This window comes from Solea senegalensis, linkage group LG14 (assembly GCF_019176455.1).
Source record: "Solea senegalensis isolate Sse05_10M linkage group LG14, IFAPA_SoseM_1, whole genome shotgun sequence".
NCBI classification, from domain to species: Eukaryota; Metazoa; Chordata; class Actinopteri; order Pleuronectiformes; family Soleidae; genus Solea; species Solea senegalensis.
The window spans coordinates 2,935,113-2,952,523 of NC_058034.1; the positions used below are offsets into that span (position 1 = coordinate 2,935,113).

The window sequence follows — 17,411 nt, forward strand, 5'->3', positions numbered from 1 at the left end:
TTACAGTAAGTTTTTACTCATTCACCTGATAGACTGTTCCATAATTTAACCCCCACAACATTTTAAGATGGAAACCATGGGTCTTAAACGTGTGGTCCGTGTTCCACATGTGGCCCTCCAATCAATTTAAAATGGCCCACCACTTAATAGCAATAAGTTAAGTTTATTCTGTATGTTTTTTTTATTTTTAAATGTTGGTATGTTAAATAGGTTTGTCAACTTTATATCATTCCATACATATACATATACATATAATATATATATATATATATATATATATATATATACATATACACACATATACATATAAAACACTTCAATATAATGATGATCTGATATACTTCTGATAGATCACCCACCTCTACCGAACAGTTGGTTTTACCCAAAAAGTTTGACTTATTTTTCACTTGGCTGCCCCCTGCTGACCAGACTGACCAGTGGCATTTTGAGTTTGAGACCCTGCTGTAACGATAAAATCAAAAAAAGACATGTGTCGCGATAAAACCTTGATATTGTGGATGTTGTCTCTGTACTTAATAAAGTGGTAAATGATTGTGCTTCAGGCTGTCAACGCTGTAATTTGTACCCTTTTATTTGTCATTTGAAGGTCACGCGAGGAGCAGCTAAACTTACTTCCTAATCCTGTTTACCTGCATCAAACTTCCTGTTCTACAACTCTGCGGCTTCTCCTTCGTCTTCTTTCTCCCGCTTAAAAAGTAAAGAAGCAGGCGCGTCATGTTAAAGCTCCTCCGGACAGTAGACGGGCCGTGGTGTTGGTCGTGGAAGTCTCTGGAAGCAACGCTGCGGGGAACGCACTTCCGGGCCGGAGCGCAAATGTTAGCCGGTGGACGTGAACCTCTAACGGGAAGCATCCGCGCACCGAGCCGTAGGCAGCAACACACGGCGGCCGCAGAGCCTGTGGAGGTGGATGTGAAGCGGTTAGAGGAGGAACACGATGGTAGGGAGGCACTTTTCATATAATTCATATAATTTATTTCCACAAGTGACAGCAATTCTGGAATATTAATACTTTTATATTAAGTTATGAGACATTACATACTGTAAATTTGGCTGTGCATTAGGGCGTTTAAGAACAGTTCCATTTGATTTGAATGTTATGCATTAAAGAGGCAAGTGTGCATGAGTAAACATTTTTTAAATGCTGAATGTAGTAGAAAACACTTCAAACAGGCAAAATGATTACACTCTGTGTTTATGTGCCAAAGCATAAACATATTGATATGTGTTAACCTTTGTTACATTTGATTGAAGACAATTATGTGTATATATATATATATATATATATATGTATATATGTATATAGTGTATTAGTTAGTTAAATCTGTTATACCTCATATTTGTGAAATGCCTCTCTTTTAACTGCTACTACTACTATATACTGATAATTATAATAACAGTATGTACACTGCATGCAAAATTACGAAACCTGTTATATAATATTAATCAACCTCAAAACTGAATATTTAACAAAGGAAAAGTGAGTCACAGGCAACGAAATGAAAAAGTAGAGCAAGAAAGCGCAAGAAAAACAAAACCCCAAACATATGTATGTATGTATATATATATGTGTGTGTGTATATATATATATATATATATATATATATATATATATATATATATATATATATATATATATATATCTATATATATATATATATATATATATATATAATGTATATGTGTATATCATCAGAGCAAAAGCAAATGTAGGTAAACATGGACACAAAAGACCCAAAAATCTAATTAGATGTGCAAGTTAAAAACAAAAGAGAAATAAAAGCAAGAAAATAACATTATGAATAGGCAAGAAAAAAACTGGTCGGAGGCAACTACTCACAAAATGTAATCATAACAATGAACAAAGACAAGGGATAAAATAAAGAGAATATGTTATTTCTTTGGGAGAAAATTCCAGTCTTCAGTTATCTGTCATTTATTTAAAATAATAATTGATATTGACAATATTTATAGTGATAATCATTGAGGCGGTTACTCTCTTAGATCTTCTCTGCACAGAAAGCCACTGTTTTCTAACCTGTGTTTTCAAACAATACAACTGACAAAAAAATAATGGCTTTTTGCTTCCTTTTTTTTTATTTTTTAGGAATAGTGGAGGTGCAAATGTGTCGACACAAGGCAAGAAACGCTCTGGGCCATGTGTTTGTGTCACAGGTGAGCCAACGTCTACATCTCTCTCACAGCTATATTTAACACACTGCATTGAGCTGTTCATTTAAGCATCCAAAACAAAGCCTTTACAAACAATTCAAACATAAGCAGTTCCTCAGAAATGAGATCCTGCCTCATTAGGACCAGGTTCTGGTCTCCATGACGACCACTGGTCCTGACAAACCTCAGTGTTTATGTCAGAAAAAGGTCCTGAAGAGGTGACAGATACAAGGATGCGCATACACAGACTGAGACACTGTGCCATGTGAGTGCAGATGAGGGAGCTGGTGTCCACTCTGTCCAGTGACTCGTCAGTCCGCGTGGTCGTCTTCAAGAGTTTAGTACCAAAGGTTTTCTGTGCAGGTAAAAATATGACCTGAGCGTCTGTGATCTCAGCCTCTGTGTGTGTGCGTGTGTGTGTGTGAGTGACACACGAGTGATGCTGCTTGTTCACAGGCGCAGACCTGAAGGAGAGAGCTTTGATGACGGACAGCGAGTCTGACCTGTTCGTTCACGGCCTGCGTTCACTCATGACTCAGATAGGTACGACAGAGAGCTGACCGACGCTGTAGCGTGAATGTGTACACACAGATGCACACGTTTCATTTCTTTGTCATAATGCAGCACTGTTGCCCATGCCGACCATCGCAGCCATTGATGGCGTTGCCGTGGGCGGTGGACTGGAGCTTGCCTTGGCCTGTGACCTCCGCACTGCAGGTGAGTCACAGTGACAGTCGTCGGTGTGTTTATATCCTACGTTAAAAGTTAAAAGGAAAGGGACAATGCCTATTAATAAACATTAAAATGTAAATTTGCCAGGTTGTAGCCAGAGGCTCATTTCTGCCTGTAGTCCCCCCAGTGGCAGGTTGATGTTATAAGTGAATGAAAACAAAAACATAGGATCATGAGAACTCACAGAAATACAAATACATGCTCACATACTGACACATATATACAAACATACACAGCTGTTAATAAAGTGCCAGTGACAATGGATGATAGTAAAGTGCTAATGTTAAAGACAGGTCAATTATAGTACATGTTATAGAAAATATAAAGCTCATTGTTGCATAATATATATTATTGCACTCTGGTGGAAATGCATCAACCTATTGCACAAATCTCGTTACACAACTTTCCGTATGGTCACATGTTTGGTTAGCCCTCAACCACAGGGCTTGAGCACTCTCTCACTGAAGGTGGGACACTGTTCCAAAAAGCACAACCTTTGAATGAGAGGGCATTTTGAGGAAAGTTACCTTAACATCATGTAAACACGTTAGTCTAGACTAAAATACAGCTAGTCTTAGTCAGATTAACATGTCTGGATAATGTGATTCATAGTCCGATTACTCCAGTTTTGGGCTTCAGTTTGGGATTCAGGAAGTATAATAAGTGAATTAATACATAAACTCCTTTAAAAAGTAATAATATCATTTATTGTGGTATCAAAAGTAATAAAGTGACAACAAATTTATTTTGGTATGTCAGTGATATGAGCCGCTATTACTAACATTAACATTATGAATGATAACATTGCAGTTCAGCACTGAATCCAAGCTGGAAGTCATGATTTTAGATCCTCGTGACAGATTCAGACTAATGACTGACGCTAGTTTTAATTCAGTGTTGCTTATTCATGCTCAGTCTAACCCGTGGGTCGCTTAAGTTTCCTGTCAAGGAGACGGCTTTAATTATTAAAGTTCAAGAAAAAAATGTATTATTATTATTATTATTATTTTTATCTTTTTATTTCAGTCATTGTGAGCTCATTCTGATGGAATTGATGGAAATATGTTCAACCTGATGCAGTTTACATGTAATGGAATGCAGTGGTGCAGCAGGTGTTTAAAAACACTGACTGACTGTGAGTCAGTGGATGTTTGAGCTGAAGCTGACGTTTGGAGACTCCACGACTAATGATGCACTGATGAGCTCAGAGACTAATGAGACCACTGCTGAGGTCAGAAACATCTGCCCAGCTGTTCATGCCGCTGGTCCTGATTGGTTGTTTTATGCAGTTTGGTGATTGGCTGATAAGTGAGGTAAGCAGGTGCTTGTCTCTGTTGCTCTAAAAGAGTCGTCAGTCAGACTTTCTGTTCTCTCTCGTTTAATAGTGGCTCAGACCTTCAACTGTCCTCTGCATGTGTGTGTGTGTGTGTGTGTGTGTGTGTGTGTTTCAGTGTATTCAGCACAGATGGGACTGATTGAGACGACACGGGGGCTGCTCCCAGGAGCGGGTAAGACTAACAGAGGTCACACCCATGAGCTGAGTGAAGGCGCGAGACTTATTAAAAATGTCCCGTCACAATTATCCCCACACTGAATAATAATTCAATCTAGGTTTCTGTTTAGATTTTTAACAGACGGAACCTCCATAATCTTCATTTGGCTTGTATCCATAACCTGTCAGAAAATATCAACAAATACTTAAACACCGACTATTTTGAACACTGTTTTTTTTTATTTTATTTTTTTTATTTATTTGATTTGAGAGAAATGACATTATTACTGATTGTTACTGATATTAATTCGAAAATGCAACAAAATGTAATATAACAAAAAACGTATTAAAACCTTACTTAAATGACCAAATTATGTAAAACATATATAATTAGCATGACAAAACCATTACTTATGTCAACAAAAACATAACAAAATGTTGTACTGTTGTAAGGACATGTTAACAAAAAATCGTGAAGTCCCATTTTGAAGCTTCGAGATTCGAGAATGGGAACATAATTTACAAAATTGACATCATGTGCTATTGAAGAAGACCTGAACCTGGAGATAGAGACCATTAACTGCTCCAGAAAATGTTGACCTCATTTGACCTAAAACTTCCATTTGAAGAGTGACCTATTCAATGCATTGTTACTTCCTGGTTGGCTTCAGCAAGGAAAGTAGAAGACCACGCCCACATTTTTATACATGGTCTATGGCTAAATCATGGTTTATGGCAGACTATCCCTTGTTGTGCTTGAGAATAAATCCCTTATAAATAAATGAATGATTTTCCCCATTCACAATTATTCACCACAAGTTTTTTTACTGCAATGCACGATAATATCGCACATTGTCCCATTCCTGCCTGAGAAACAACATTGACCTTGACGTGGTCTGTCCTGCAGGGGGCAGTCAGCGGCTGCCAAGGATGGTGGGCATCACTCTGGCCAAAGAGCTCATCTTCACGGGTATAGAAATGCAAACATGTTGCTGTAGGAACACGATGCTTATCGTATCATGAGCGTTTCATGGATCACTCACTCTCTCCCTCTGTCTGTCTGTCTCTCTGTCTGTCTGTCTCTCACTGTGTGTCTGTGATCAGGGAGGTGTGTGGGAGGGCAGGCAGCTCTGGAGATGGGGCTCGTAAACAGAGCTGTAGAACAGAACCAGACAGGAGACGCTGCCTACAGAGAAGCACTGAGCCTGGCCACAGAGATTGTGCCCCAGGTCAGACCAAAACTAAAAACACACTCTTTTTCTCTCTGACGCAATTCAGACACTGATGCATCCTCCTCCTCCTCCTCCTCCTTCTCCTCCACAACTCAGCAACCTCTCCCCGTCTCCTCTGCTTGCTTTCTACCTCTTTTCCCTCTGCCCTCCTTATCTCCCCCAGGTGTTTTCTCTCTCCTTCCTCCTCTTCCCCTCTCTTCAGGCCTCTGTCGTTCCATATATTTTCCACTCCAGTTCAGCCGCCTGCAGTGGAGCGCTGCTGGAGTGGCAGTCAAGTGGAGAAATGACCACAAATAATGCACATACAAACACACACACTGGTGTTAGTGTTGGTTGAATAAGTCACACTAGTTTGCTTTGAATTCAAGAATTGAGGTTTTGTTTAAAAAAAAAGAAATCCTTAAATATTGGGAGTTGCATGTGACCACAGTTGTTGTAATCTGGGTGGCGTAATCTGATCAAAGTCATGTGTTTAATGGCTTGTAAAATCCAGCCGTATTTAGGATCTGGATCAAACCCTCAGTGTGTGTTGGATTCAAGCAGGTGTATACAGAGCTCTGGACGTCATGTGACTCGGTTTCTTTACGCCGCCATGGTGGCAGGAAAATGTCCTGCAAAGATGAATGATGAATTTAAATCCACAGAGTTTTGGTATCCTGGAGCACAGCAGCTATCCTCCATCTTTACTTTATATGAACACAAGTGGTGAAGAGATGAGTTGCCTGGTATCTATGCTGCCACTCACATGTGTCTATGGATTTGAAAAGTGCAGCGCTCCTGCCAAAATGGCATCTTTTTTGTTGCTGCATGATGTCAGCTAGTGGATCTCACCAAGTAAAGGCCCTTTTCCATTACATTAGAAATAATTACATTCCATTTAGCGTCTCATATGAGATGTGTCATCACCCTTCAGCTGTGATGTTCTGCATCTGTGTTGCTCAGGCTCCGATCGCTGTGCGAATGGCAAAAGAAGCGATGAACAGAGGCAGCGAGGTACAATGACTCATACATTTCACATTTCCACATTATTTTCCCTCCCAGCCACCGTTTGCTGACTGGAAATGGTGTTTTTACAGGTCGACATCAGCTCAGCGATGGCTATAGAGAGAATGTGCTATGCCCGGGTAAGATATTCATCCTGATTATCCTTAAAGGTCCAGTGTGTAAGAATTAAGCTGTGTGTCTATCAGGCAGTTCATTGCGGTCATCTTACTTGTGTTTCCTCCATGAGGTGTGTAGACCTCATAACATGACATCCTACCAGTGCAACACAATGTAGCCCACCAATAAATACAAATAGGAACAAGACATCCAGTCTCTTTGTGTATTTTTGCAGTCTCCTGTTCTCATGGTCATTTAATCCCTGCCCCTCTCTTTGCAGGTCATCCCCACCCAGGACAGGCGGGAGGGTATGGCTGCCTTTATAGAGAAGAGACCTCCACGGTACACTGGCCAATAGACTGCTCTCATGTACCTGGTAGAACATTAACCTCTGTCTGTGTAATCATGTCACTTAACACAACACTTAAATTGACTCCTGATTCATTTATAATATGACAATAATGACTTTGATAGTAGGTGTTTGTACATTATAGGAACATTAGAAGTGACTGAATAAAAAGACAACACAAGTGTCATCTCCAGTTTATGGCAATGTACATTCTTTATTTTTCCAATTTTGAAAACATGACTCTCTGCAGCAACATGGCACCGTCATAGCAGATAAATAGAATTGTTACCTTTTTACATTTCTCATCTCGAATTGTGTCCGTGTTTAAAAAACAAAAAACTAAAAAAAAACCCAAGGGAGAAATTCTTGGCCAATTTATAATCCAACATTTTCAGAAGAAACAGCAAAACTTTCAAAGCATTAAATACTTTGTTTATGTTGAAAGTTCAGCCTGGGACCGGCACAATATTTTGCAAGCTCATACAACAAATAATTTACAGAAAACAAGGCCAGAAATCACTGTGGAGATGAGGTGATGTGTGTTCAGCTAATGGCTGTTTTCAAGTTAACACTTAGTCCGTTATATTTAGTTTATTTCCATTAACACAAACATTTTTCATAAATGTTTTGGTTCCTGTCACTGCAGAAGCCACAATTCACTTTTTCCCCTCAAAATTATGATTTTTTTTTTTAAAAGCAACACTATGCAACTTTTTCTGGACATGTGACTGTATTAAATGTTTGATGCCTTTTTAACTGACCTCAGCATTCAGCATTACTCTTTCACGTGCTGTGCCTGATTCTGGCAGTTTAAATCACCAACATTTAAAGTTACACACACCGGTTCTACCTGCTCACCAATCTTACATTGGCCCCATCAAAGTCTGGTGTTATCCCATCACATGTGAACAACGTGAAGTACAGGTCTTTGAACGCACCCTTTAGTCAGCTACTCCCGACTCTTCTCTCTCTAGCTGTCACAGACAGGCACATCAAGAATGAACACGTCTGTACAGTCACTTGTTAAAAAGATAAAAAAATGGTATGTCAGTCAGTGCGTTTACATGCATGCTTAGCCAGACTGAGACAATTAAGTGGTTTATTTACGATCACGTAAACACGTTAGTCCGACTAAAATCGAGCTGGTCATAGTTGGACTAAAATACCTGGATAATGCGATTCATAGTCCTGCGTGTACACGGTTAGTCGTACTGGAGCCGGACTTGGCGTTCTGCGCATGCGTCAAAATTTCCTCCCTGGTCTTTGCCCCGGTTGTAGAAATTGATGATGTATAAACTGCGACGGTGTCTTTCTTTGGACAACACAGCAATAACAACAGCCGTGCTCGATCTAATTTGTATCACCCATTTGTTTTTCTGCGATGTAAAGGTCAACAGGAAACTGACTCAATACACACGGTACAAGTGCAAGGATGGAGGTTCAGCTACAGAGTAAAATGGAATTACAATTTACCAATTACAATTGAGCAACCCATTAACTATGATTTTGAAGCTGTTTTTAGACTTTAAGTTGCATAGTGTTGCTTTATTGTGCCATTGATGACAGTTTATAAAGCTTAGCTTAGATTTGTGTGCATAGAGAATGGAAACGGGAGCCTTAATGAGTGTGGGCACACGGTGGCTCCTCTGGAGAACAGAAATGCACCAGGTTAAATGGCATCCTGGAGGATACTGATAAAACATTAAAAAGAGTAATACTCTTTCATTTTTCCTATAATACCCCTGACTCACTCCTGGGTACAAGCATCTTTTCTTCATCCTCCCATCCTTTGCTCTACAAGTATTTCACCCAGATGAACTGAAAAAGACAAATAATGCAACATACAATAGTATAACTTTCATGCATCCACTCCTGCACAAAGACTATTTCTGTCTCATTTTTTTTTTTAATAATATGTACAAATACATACACTCCTGATACCTGTACACATACATACACACACACACACGCGCTCAGGAGAGTGCTGCCTCTGTCTTAAAGACAACGGTACATGTTAGGAAGCACAGCTAACTGACTATACACACACTTATACATCCGTCATGACTTTACTGACCATACTGTTATTGCCATTTTAGTCCACAATGAACATTTGCATTTAAACCAGAAATCACTGACATGTAGCTGTTGGATCCTAGTTTGGCTTGTTTGAGTAATGGCACCGCTGACTTTGCTGCTGATTCAACTGCAACAAATGTTTTCGAAAAAGAAAAAAGCACAAGAGCGTCTTAAACTTCTCTGTGATTTAGTTTTTTTTTTTCATCTGTAATGTCTGGGATATTTGGACACACCCTCAACAAGTATGTCCTGTCACATCCAATCAAAGGTCTTAGCTCATGACAGACTAAATGAAGAGGATAGTAACTGTAGTATTGCAGACCCAAAGGCGCAGGTTTTAGCACAAACACACAAGCAGGCGTTTAAAAAAAAAAAAGAAAGAAAATAACAGTACAAGCATTGAGACAAACTCCAGCATGCTTCAGCTCACAGCAGTGTCATGCGTATATTAAATGAGCTTATTGGCCGAAGCCCTCCGTAACACAGAGCGCTGACACTTGGATGAACCTCTGAGGTTGTCAATCCCTGGCTGAGATTTGTATGTGTGCACTGACATGTTTTTGGTACGAACATCATGATAACGAGCACACAAGAGAAATATCTTCGTTATGAAACAAACACAAAAAAATAAATAAGGTTAGTGTGTGTGTGTGCAAAGAATTGCTCCGTTTCTGTCCGGGATTCTTGATAAAGTGTGTTTGTGCATTAGATACACATACCACAGACACGCACGCACACATACAAAATCCCCCTAGTGGTGGCGTGTCCACACGTAAGTCTTTCTCTTGGTCAGGGAGACTCATTTTCTGAAAGGAAAATAATGAAAGTATGAAAAATCTCTGGCCAGCATTAAGACTGAGAGCAAATGACCAGCGGTGTGTGTGTGTGTGTCTCTTTACCTTGGCGAGGTCATTGTGGCGGCGGGCGGCGACTTGTGTGTTGTGTGTTTGCTGGCTGGCCAGTGCGCGCTCTGTGGCGCTGCAGGCTCTCCAGGATGTTCTCGGCCAGCAGTTTGACGTCTTTGTGGGTCTGTGGGTGTGTGTGAACGTGCTCCAGCTGCTGCAGGCCGCCTTCCTCCAACAACATGCTGCAGTAACGAGTGGCTGCCGACACAGGGGTAAATGACTCAGTGAATTTCCTGGTGGCTTGTTCATGTGCAACATCTATACATACTTTACTGTTGCAAGGTTTGTTACACCTGTTTTTCTTTGGGATCTTGGGCAAGTCTTTGCAATTTTCTTTGGTGAGACAGAGATCTTGGAATTTGCTTTTCCCAGGCATCATGTCATTTGCTCTCACTTGCTTATCGTTACTCGCTCATTGTTCTACATAGAATCTCACATCAACGGCGGAGAGAGACAGTGGACAGTGTCCACAACACCGCTAGTAATTATGACTCCACGTTTGTTCTGCGCAGGCCTAGTCTACGTACATCAAGCAAGGCAGCGGGAGACATTTACCTAAATATCAACTATCTTCCATACATTTTTTTCAAAGCTGCATGTAAACAGGCTCCCATAACAAACCATAAGGCATGATTTGGTCTGTGCATGTGCAGCATCTGTGACTCACCGTTCTTGCTGCAGACATGCTGCATGGCCCATGCTGCCCACAGCTGGACACCGGGTGTGTGGAAACACTCCAGAAGAGGGAAGAAGGGGTTAAAAGACCTACAGGACAAGGAGAACAGGACAGGAGCTGAGTGAATCAAATCAACTTCATAAAATATTTTGTCAATAAGATAAAATTGGTGCCATTTAGTGTGAAATTAACTTGACAAGAGAATTCCATTTGGAGATGTGAGTGAGCAGCTTCCCAGCGCACTCTCTCCCCCATTATGTGAGCTTTACTTAAACTGAATTGTGTAATCCTATGTCACATTTGGAAAATATATAATAATTTTAAAACTCTGTACTCCACCCAGGTCTAATTTCAGGTAATGCATCATTACAGTAAAGTATGAACCTACTTGTTCTTATGCATTTGTGCTCCGTCTATGATTAAAATTACGTGGAACCAGCTGCTCACCTGTAGGCAACCATTTCACAGTCTGGTGCAGGCCAGTCCATGATGACAGCATGCTGGAGACACACACACACACACATACACTTCATACCAACATATGTATATGATTGGGTACAGTGTATTTACAGTTTGCAGTTTTGCTCATTCCTACCAGTTGCTCCAGCAGTGAGGATCGTAGCTCAGGGCTCAACGTCCAGGCTTCCTCTCCTCGTGACGTCAGATGTGCAAGGATGCCTGCGGCAAAGTAGCTGACCTCCACCTCTGGACTGTGCAGCAGAGTTCTGATGTGGTCCAGGAACCCCTGCACCATCAGCTCCCCGTGCAACTCCCCGACCTCTGCAATGTTGTTCTACACAACAGAAGGTGAAATGGGAATAATTATGTCTTAATATTGTAATTTAGTTTTTAATTGTGTTCAGTTTTTCTACAGGGTAAAAACAGAGCGGTTAACTCACCAACAGACCCAGAACCTTCTGCTGGATAGAAGACTCACTGGGGAAGGACTGCAGGGAGCATGGTGGAAGCAGAAGCAAAAAAAAACAGTGAGTCATACTGGCCTGAAGGCGTTCATACCTGCTGCACTAGTACTGAGCAATGCATGATTTAGTGTGATGACTGACTAATATGGAAATGTGCTCTTAGCAGCAGCTTTGCAGCAAATATTTCTGTGTACCTCTAGAACTTTAATAAACAAGTCCAGGCCCTGGTTCTCGATAAAATGGCGGCAGGTGGTCGGTGATTCATCAGTAAGGTTCCAGAGCGCACTCAGTGTAAATTTGAGGGTAGCATCCACCACACCCTGAGTAGCCTTCTGACACACTATGTGGAGCAATTGCTGTGAGATAGAGAGAGAGAGAGAGAGAGATTATTTTCCCCTTTCTTGGTAAAGGATTAACAATGGAGGAGAAAACAGAAGAGATAACAATCTCACCTTTACGATGAACAATTCTGCTCCCAGTTGAGCGGTTTGTTCAGTGGACAACTGGAGAAAAGTTACAATGTTTAATTTAGTAAAGGAGGCATGGAAAAACAGTGTGATATTAATACAACAAAGCATATACCAAACCTTAGCAGCCAGTATGGAAATAATGGCCACAGCCATCCTCTGCATGTTCTGGTCTTCATGGTTGCAGAGCCACTGCATCACTAGTTTGGCAGCTTCAAACCTGAGAGAATAAAGAAATACAAATATTAAAAAGAAGCCCTTTCTTCTGAATAGTATTGAACTATTCTCCTACTTTTATAGAATCAATCATCATTTTGTGTTGCTTTGCTCCCACTTTTAATGTTTCACTTCATATGTTTAGCTCTTTTTACACAGTTATGTCATTTCAATCTTCATAAAAAGGCATTTAAGAATAAGTGGCTATCCAGAAGAAAGGCAGATAAACACATCCTATATACATGGATGCCTTTTAAATTACTAAATTAAACAATAAATAAAAAAAATAAAGGAATAACAGAAATAAATTTGATATAGTTTTCAAGCTATTCATTTGTTTGTGATGTATATGTATCAGAACTTACTAACTAAAACAGTTGCAGTGCTACTATCCAGTGATGCTGACAACACAATTTGTAATTCGCACCTGTTAAATGGAACCTCCTGCAAAATGCGATCACTGCACAGGGACAGCAGGCAGTTCTTCTGCAGCTGTGCACACAGGAAACAGAGTGGATATCAGTGAGTCTGAAATAATCTTACATGGCTCACATGTTAGCATCGTGTGTGCTCTTCTCCCTGTGCCACCTTTACACAAATGCTACATCAAAAAATTTAAAACAATACGTAATCCAATTATGCATGTCATGCATACCTGCTCAAAAATATGGCTATGACCAAATCCCCAAATTCTTGTAGTGTACAACATCTTATATTTGCTAAGAGCCTATTTCCTATTTCCTAAGAGCCTATTTCAAAAATGAAATACAGAAGCAGCTTCTTTAGCTGTGGCAAGTTCTACAACACATCAGAAATTACACTGATGTGTCACTGATTACAGCAGACACTTGAGTCATCTCTCCTGTGATTGGTCAAAGTATCCAGACACAGGCAAGATTGTTCAGAGGCTGTACACAGAGCTCAGATGAGATGCCTTTAATAGCAGGGAGGACTGTGCCTTGTAAAAGAATATTGCTGAGGTCGTTGCAAAAGATATGAACTGATGGCATGCCCCACAAAACCTCAAATACCCTATTTTCTCTATCTCCTAGTAAACTATTTCAGGGGAAAAGGACCTTTTAAAATACAATTTTAAAAGTGTCTTTGAGTTGACACAGTTTCTGTTTATCATGACTGATATGTACCACAGAGACAGCGCATGAAATTACCTGTTGGTGGTTCGGGAATGTCCTCATGGCCTCCAGTAAGAGCTGAGTGACGGTACTCAAGAGTCGGACTGGCATTCCTGCTGCTAGGTCCTGTTTTGTCAGGTTGAACACACAGGCACTCGCTGCCAGTTGGACATTCAGAGTTGCAGGATGATTCTTCATCCCCAAAACAACCAACTACAAAGAACGGAGGGAAAAATTAAAGTATGATATAGCATTGCGACTGATGAGGAACTTGGCTTAGGAATGAGGCTGACTCTTCATCGTTTGTCAGATGATAGAAAAGTTTTGTGTATTTTTCTTCTGTTTCAATGATCACTTATACTATTATTACAACAAAAGTTTTGTTTAAGTATTGTTATTATTATTTCAGAATATTTCTGAAATTTTGAAATGTGTGAGAGGGGGAAGAGGCCTCTCATTTGTCAATATATCTGTTGCATTTGTACTGAAATCTCCACCATATATGTTGGTGCCCTTAGTAACTCACGTACCAAGTTTGAAGCCTGTTAAGCAACATGTTGGACAGTTATGCGAGACGTTTATGCACATTAAAACTACCTATAATCGACATGCAGAAAACTTCCACGGCAATTTTGTCAGTTCACCTTAAGAATGTCAGGGCGTGGTTTCTCCATGACATGTGTCAGGCTGAATAAATGAAACAGAGCTTCTCTCACAAAAACCTCCCTCTCACTGTAGCGTCGCAGAGCCTCACAGATCTGGGTCTCGTTGGCTTCACCGGTTACCTGTTCACACACAAAAGATATTTTAGCAAAAGTACATTACTGTGCACAGTCATTAGTGTTTTGGTGTTAATCTATACATCTGTATACCTTCAGATTTCCTTCTCCAGAGAGTAAGTCAGAAAAACCAGCGTCTGTAGCCAGAAGTCCCATAAAGGTCATACCTGGTCTCTCCTCAACAAATGCTTTCACAGCTGCATCGGTCACCTACAATATTAAGAAATGTAAGAAATGACAACTCACTTGATGGATTTCAGAGAAATTATATAGGCTAGCGTATACAAATACAAGCACACATACATGTTTCCTCCCTGACACGTCTAGAGAAACAAGAGCGGGCAGGATTCCCGGCTGTCCAAGCAGCTGACGAGCCACATCCGAGGTAAACTGCTTATCATCGCTGATGTCCAGGTGCTGCAGAGGCACAGGTAACAAACATCAAAACAGCACAAACAATTATGGCTGGTCAAAGCACAAAGACATCATTGTACTTTATATTTCAAAATAAAATTGTCAGTTTCAGTCTCTTCTGACCTGCAGTACATCCAACTGGCGTATGACTCCCAGCAGCTGAGCCGTGCTCATTTCCAGTCTCTTCAGCTGGTGTAGTGTGAGTGAGCGCAGACGCTCCTTCAGGCCCAGCAGAGGGGTGAGGTTGGTGATCGAGGTGTTGGAGATATCAAGACTTTCCAGACGGGGCAGGGAGCACACGTCCACTAACCCACAGTCATAGAAGTCTACATTGGCTAGAGAGAGTGAGCGGAGGCCCGGGAGGGAGCTGAAGCGATACCGGATTGGTTCTTCCAGAGAAAACATGGTGAGACCTGTTAAGCTGAGACGCTGAAGGGACTCCTGTCGAGTTTTAAAAAAGTAAACAAAACCAACGAGCTGTTATTTTAAATGATGACAGAGGGAGCGGTGCTTAGCCAACACACAAACATACTTCCACTTTACCTGGCAGTATTTATTGGTAGCCAGTCCCTGTAGAATATCATGGATAGTGAGGTCTGCATTGACTCTAGCAGCATCCAGCTCCAACAGTCTGTGAGGACAGATGGCTTTCTGGAAGGCTTCCGCAGAGATACGCGCCGTTCGGATGCAGGCTCGTCTCAGACGCAGGTATTCACAGTTACGAAATACACCCACTGTGCTGTCATTCAATAGACCTGCAGAGTGACAACATGTTAATGTTCACTTTCCATCTGGACCATCTGATAAAAGCTCTTTTATTTTTCTTTAACTTTGAGGAGGGGGCACTTAATCATGGACAAACGGCACTAAGAGGATTAGCTCTTTGTGGAATTCTGGCTCTTGATTAGATAATGATATGGGATAGTGGAGAAGTTTCTCCTTGATTTACTATCAGACCCTTGAGACTGAAGTCGTTTTCAGTCATGAACTCCAAATAATGTCAAAACAACTGGGTGTGGACATTTTCCCGAGTTCCTGGGTGTGGACAGTTCCAGCTGCCATTCACTTCACGGATTATGTGGGTTCAGAAATGACCAGCTCTATGTGTTGTGGGATACCTTCAGTCGCTATCTTGGCCAGCAGCTGGTCTGCTAGCTCCTGTGGGAAGTGTACAGCCTCTCTGAAGCACAGAGAACCATCGGGACGCTTGGCACAGAAACACTCAAAGTTTTGGCTCACATAGGTCAGACATAGGTCTGTTAGTGCTGCAGGGGATGCCTCTTCCTGAAAAACATTTAATAACACAAGGCAATTTATTTTAACAGTTAATACTTAGTCTGGATATGTAGAACAGATAAATACTTTAATTATTCCTATTCAACATGGAGCAAGCAAATTTCAAGTCAACACTGAAAAAAGACATTTTTAATTACAGAATTTTGTATTTTGACTTATCAAAAATAAATGTCTGAATTACAGATATCTCTGTCAAAGTTAGCAGTCACATACAATATCTCACGGTTATGTTGATTAATCAAAACTGGAGTAAAAATTATGTTAATATCTGTAAGTCATCAGCTAGACAAATCTGAAATACAATTATCTGCATCATTTCAATCTGTAAAAATTATTATTCAGTTTTAATTAGGGATGTATAATATTGGACATTTTGCTGGTATCTGATATGCCAATAAATTGATACTGATATATAGCCTATACGTTTTCCCTGAGTCTCTTCAGTAGTGCTATTAAATAATATTTTACCTACTCATGAGTAAAATAAACATATACAAAAACCATAGTTGTAGAGGGCGCCAGCATAGAAATCAAGGAGGTAGCAGCCTATTTAGCCTACTGTTGTATTCAGATCTTGATGTTTGCCGATGTCCGATTATACATTTTAAACTAAATACCTGCCGATATTATCGTGCATCCCCAGTTTAAATGATTTATTTGTTGTATGGAGCAATTTAAGAAGATTTAATAAGCTGGAAAATCAGAAAGCTTGTTTTAATTTATGAAAAAAAAAAACGATTTATCGATTACCAAAGTAGTTGACGATTAATTTAGCAATTGATTAATAAACGATTAATCAAATAATCGTTGCAGACCTATCTGTAATGTTAATTCCGGACAGTCAAATATAACAATTAAACAATGAGGCCATTTATTCTACGAGGATTCTCATTCTCATAAATACGTCACAGAAAACAAGTGAACGCTAAATCTGAAACTTACCGTGTTGAAGAAACTACAGGCCATGGTCGTAGCTTTGTAACAGAAAAAAAAGCTCACTAATTTTAGCTTATGTACCAGAGACTGGTGTCTTTTTCACCACTCGCTGTCCGTGTTGCGGTTGCGTTACTTATCTGCTTTAGTGGTCTTCGGTGTCTAATGTTTATCTGTCACCGAGCAGCAACGGCGGCGGCGGCGTTAGCGGCGACAGCAGCTAGCTAACTCACTTGTTGTCGCCTCCGTTGCGGAAAAACGCTCTGGGTGCAAACATATCGACAGAAGTCTGTTGTAGCGGAATTCATGTTCTAAAGGTATCAACTAAGTACCACTGCACGAGTAGAGGTTTAACCAAAAAGCCGAAGGAGTAGAGTTTTCGCTGGGGTTATTTTTGCCTTGACAGACCGTAAATAAAGGTCGTAACATCGGAAGTAAACCACAAAGAGGGCGGGACGACGGAAACCTGTCAGCAGCAACAGGAACAGGAACAGGAA

At 40.5% G+C, this 17,411-nt stretch overlaps 2 protein-coding genes across 7 annotated transcripts; one reads left to right on the forward strand and one right to left on the reverse strand.

Annotated features, from left to right (window-relative positions):
- The first annotated feature begins 423 nt into the window (after positions 1 to 423).
- Positions 424 to 16,401, forward strand: echdc2 (enoyl CoA hydratase domain containing 2). Of its 6 annotated transcripts, none has more exons than XR_006361691.1 (13): positions 424 to 958; positions 2,126 to 2,193; positions 2,466 to 2,553; positions 2,647 to 2,733; positions 2,815 to 2,907; positions 4,374 to 4,430; positions 5,322 to 5,384; positions 5,519 to 5,643; positions 11,352 to 11,560; positions 11,617 to 11,739; positions 14,371 to 14,498; positions 14,599 to 14,702; positions 14,815 to 16,401. XR_006361691.1 is itself a non-coding variant. In XM_044043219.1 (11 exons), the coding sequence occupies exons 1-11, from the start codon at positions 736 to 738 to the stop codon at positions 7,103 to 7,105; spliced, it is 981 nt and encodes a 326-aa protein (XP_043899154.1). In that variant the 5' UTR covers positions 426 to 735; the 3' UTR covers positions 7,106 to 7,289. The 6 variants fall into 6 exon arrangements, 2 of the variants coding, with proteins under 2 accessions (XP_043899154.1, XP_043899155.1); XR_006361689.1 differs by having other exon boundaries at positions 11,628 to 11,739; positions 14,792 to 16,401; XR_006361690.1 differs by having other exon boundaries at positions 11,628 to 11,739; positions 14,798 to 16,401.
- zyg11 (zyg-11 family member, cell cycle regulator) lies at positions 7,286 to 17,355 on the reverse strand. The gene is made up of 18 exons (XM_044043218.1): positions 16,924 to 17,355; positions 15,804 to 15,969; positions 15,229 to 15,440; positions 14,809 to 15,126; positions 14,575 to 14,688; positions 14,365 to 14,481; positions 14,137 to 14,277; positions 13,529 to 13,705; positions 12,787 to 12,851; positions 12,264 to 12,363; positions 12,129 to 12,179; positions 11,871 to 12,032; positions 11,653 to 11,700; positions 11,349 to 11,546; positions 11,201 to 11,253; positions 10,745 to 10,842; positions 10,072 to 10,275; positions 7,286 to 9,978 (listed from the first exon to the last, which is right to left on the reverse strand). The coding sequence occupies exons 1-17, from the start codon at positions 16,945 to 16,947 to the stop codon at positions 10,082 to 10,084; spliced, it is 2,238 nt and encodes a 745-aa protein (XP_043899153.1). The 5' UTR covers positions 16,948 to 17,355; the 3' UTR covers positions 7,286 to 9,978; positions 10,072 to 10,081.
- Positions 17,356 to 17,411: the final 56 nt, after the last annotated feature.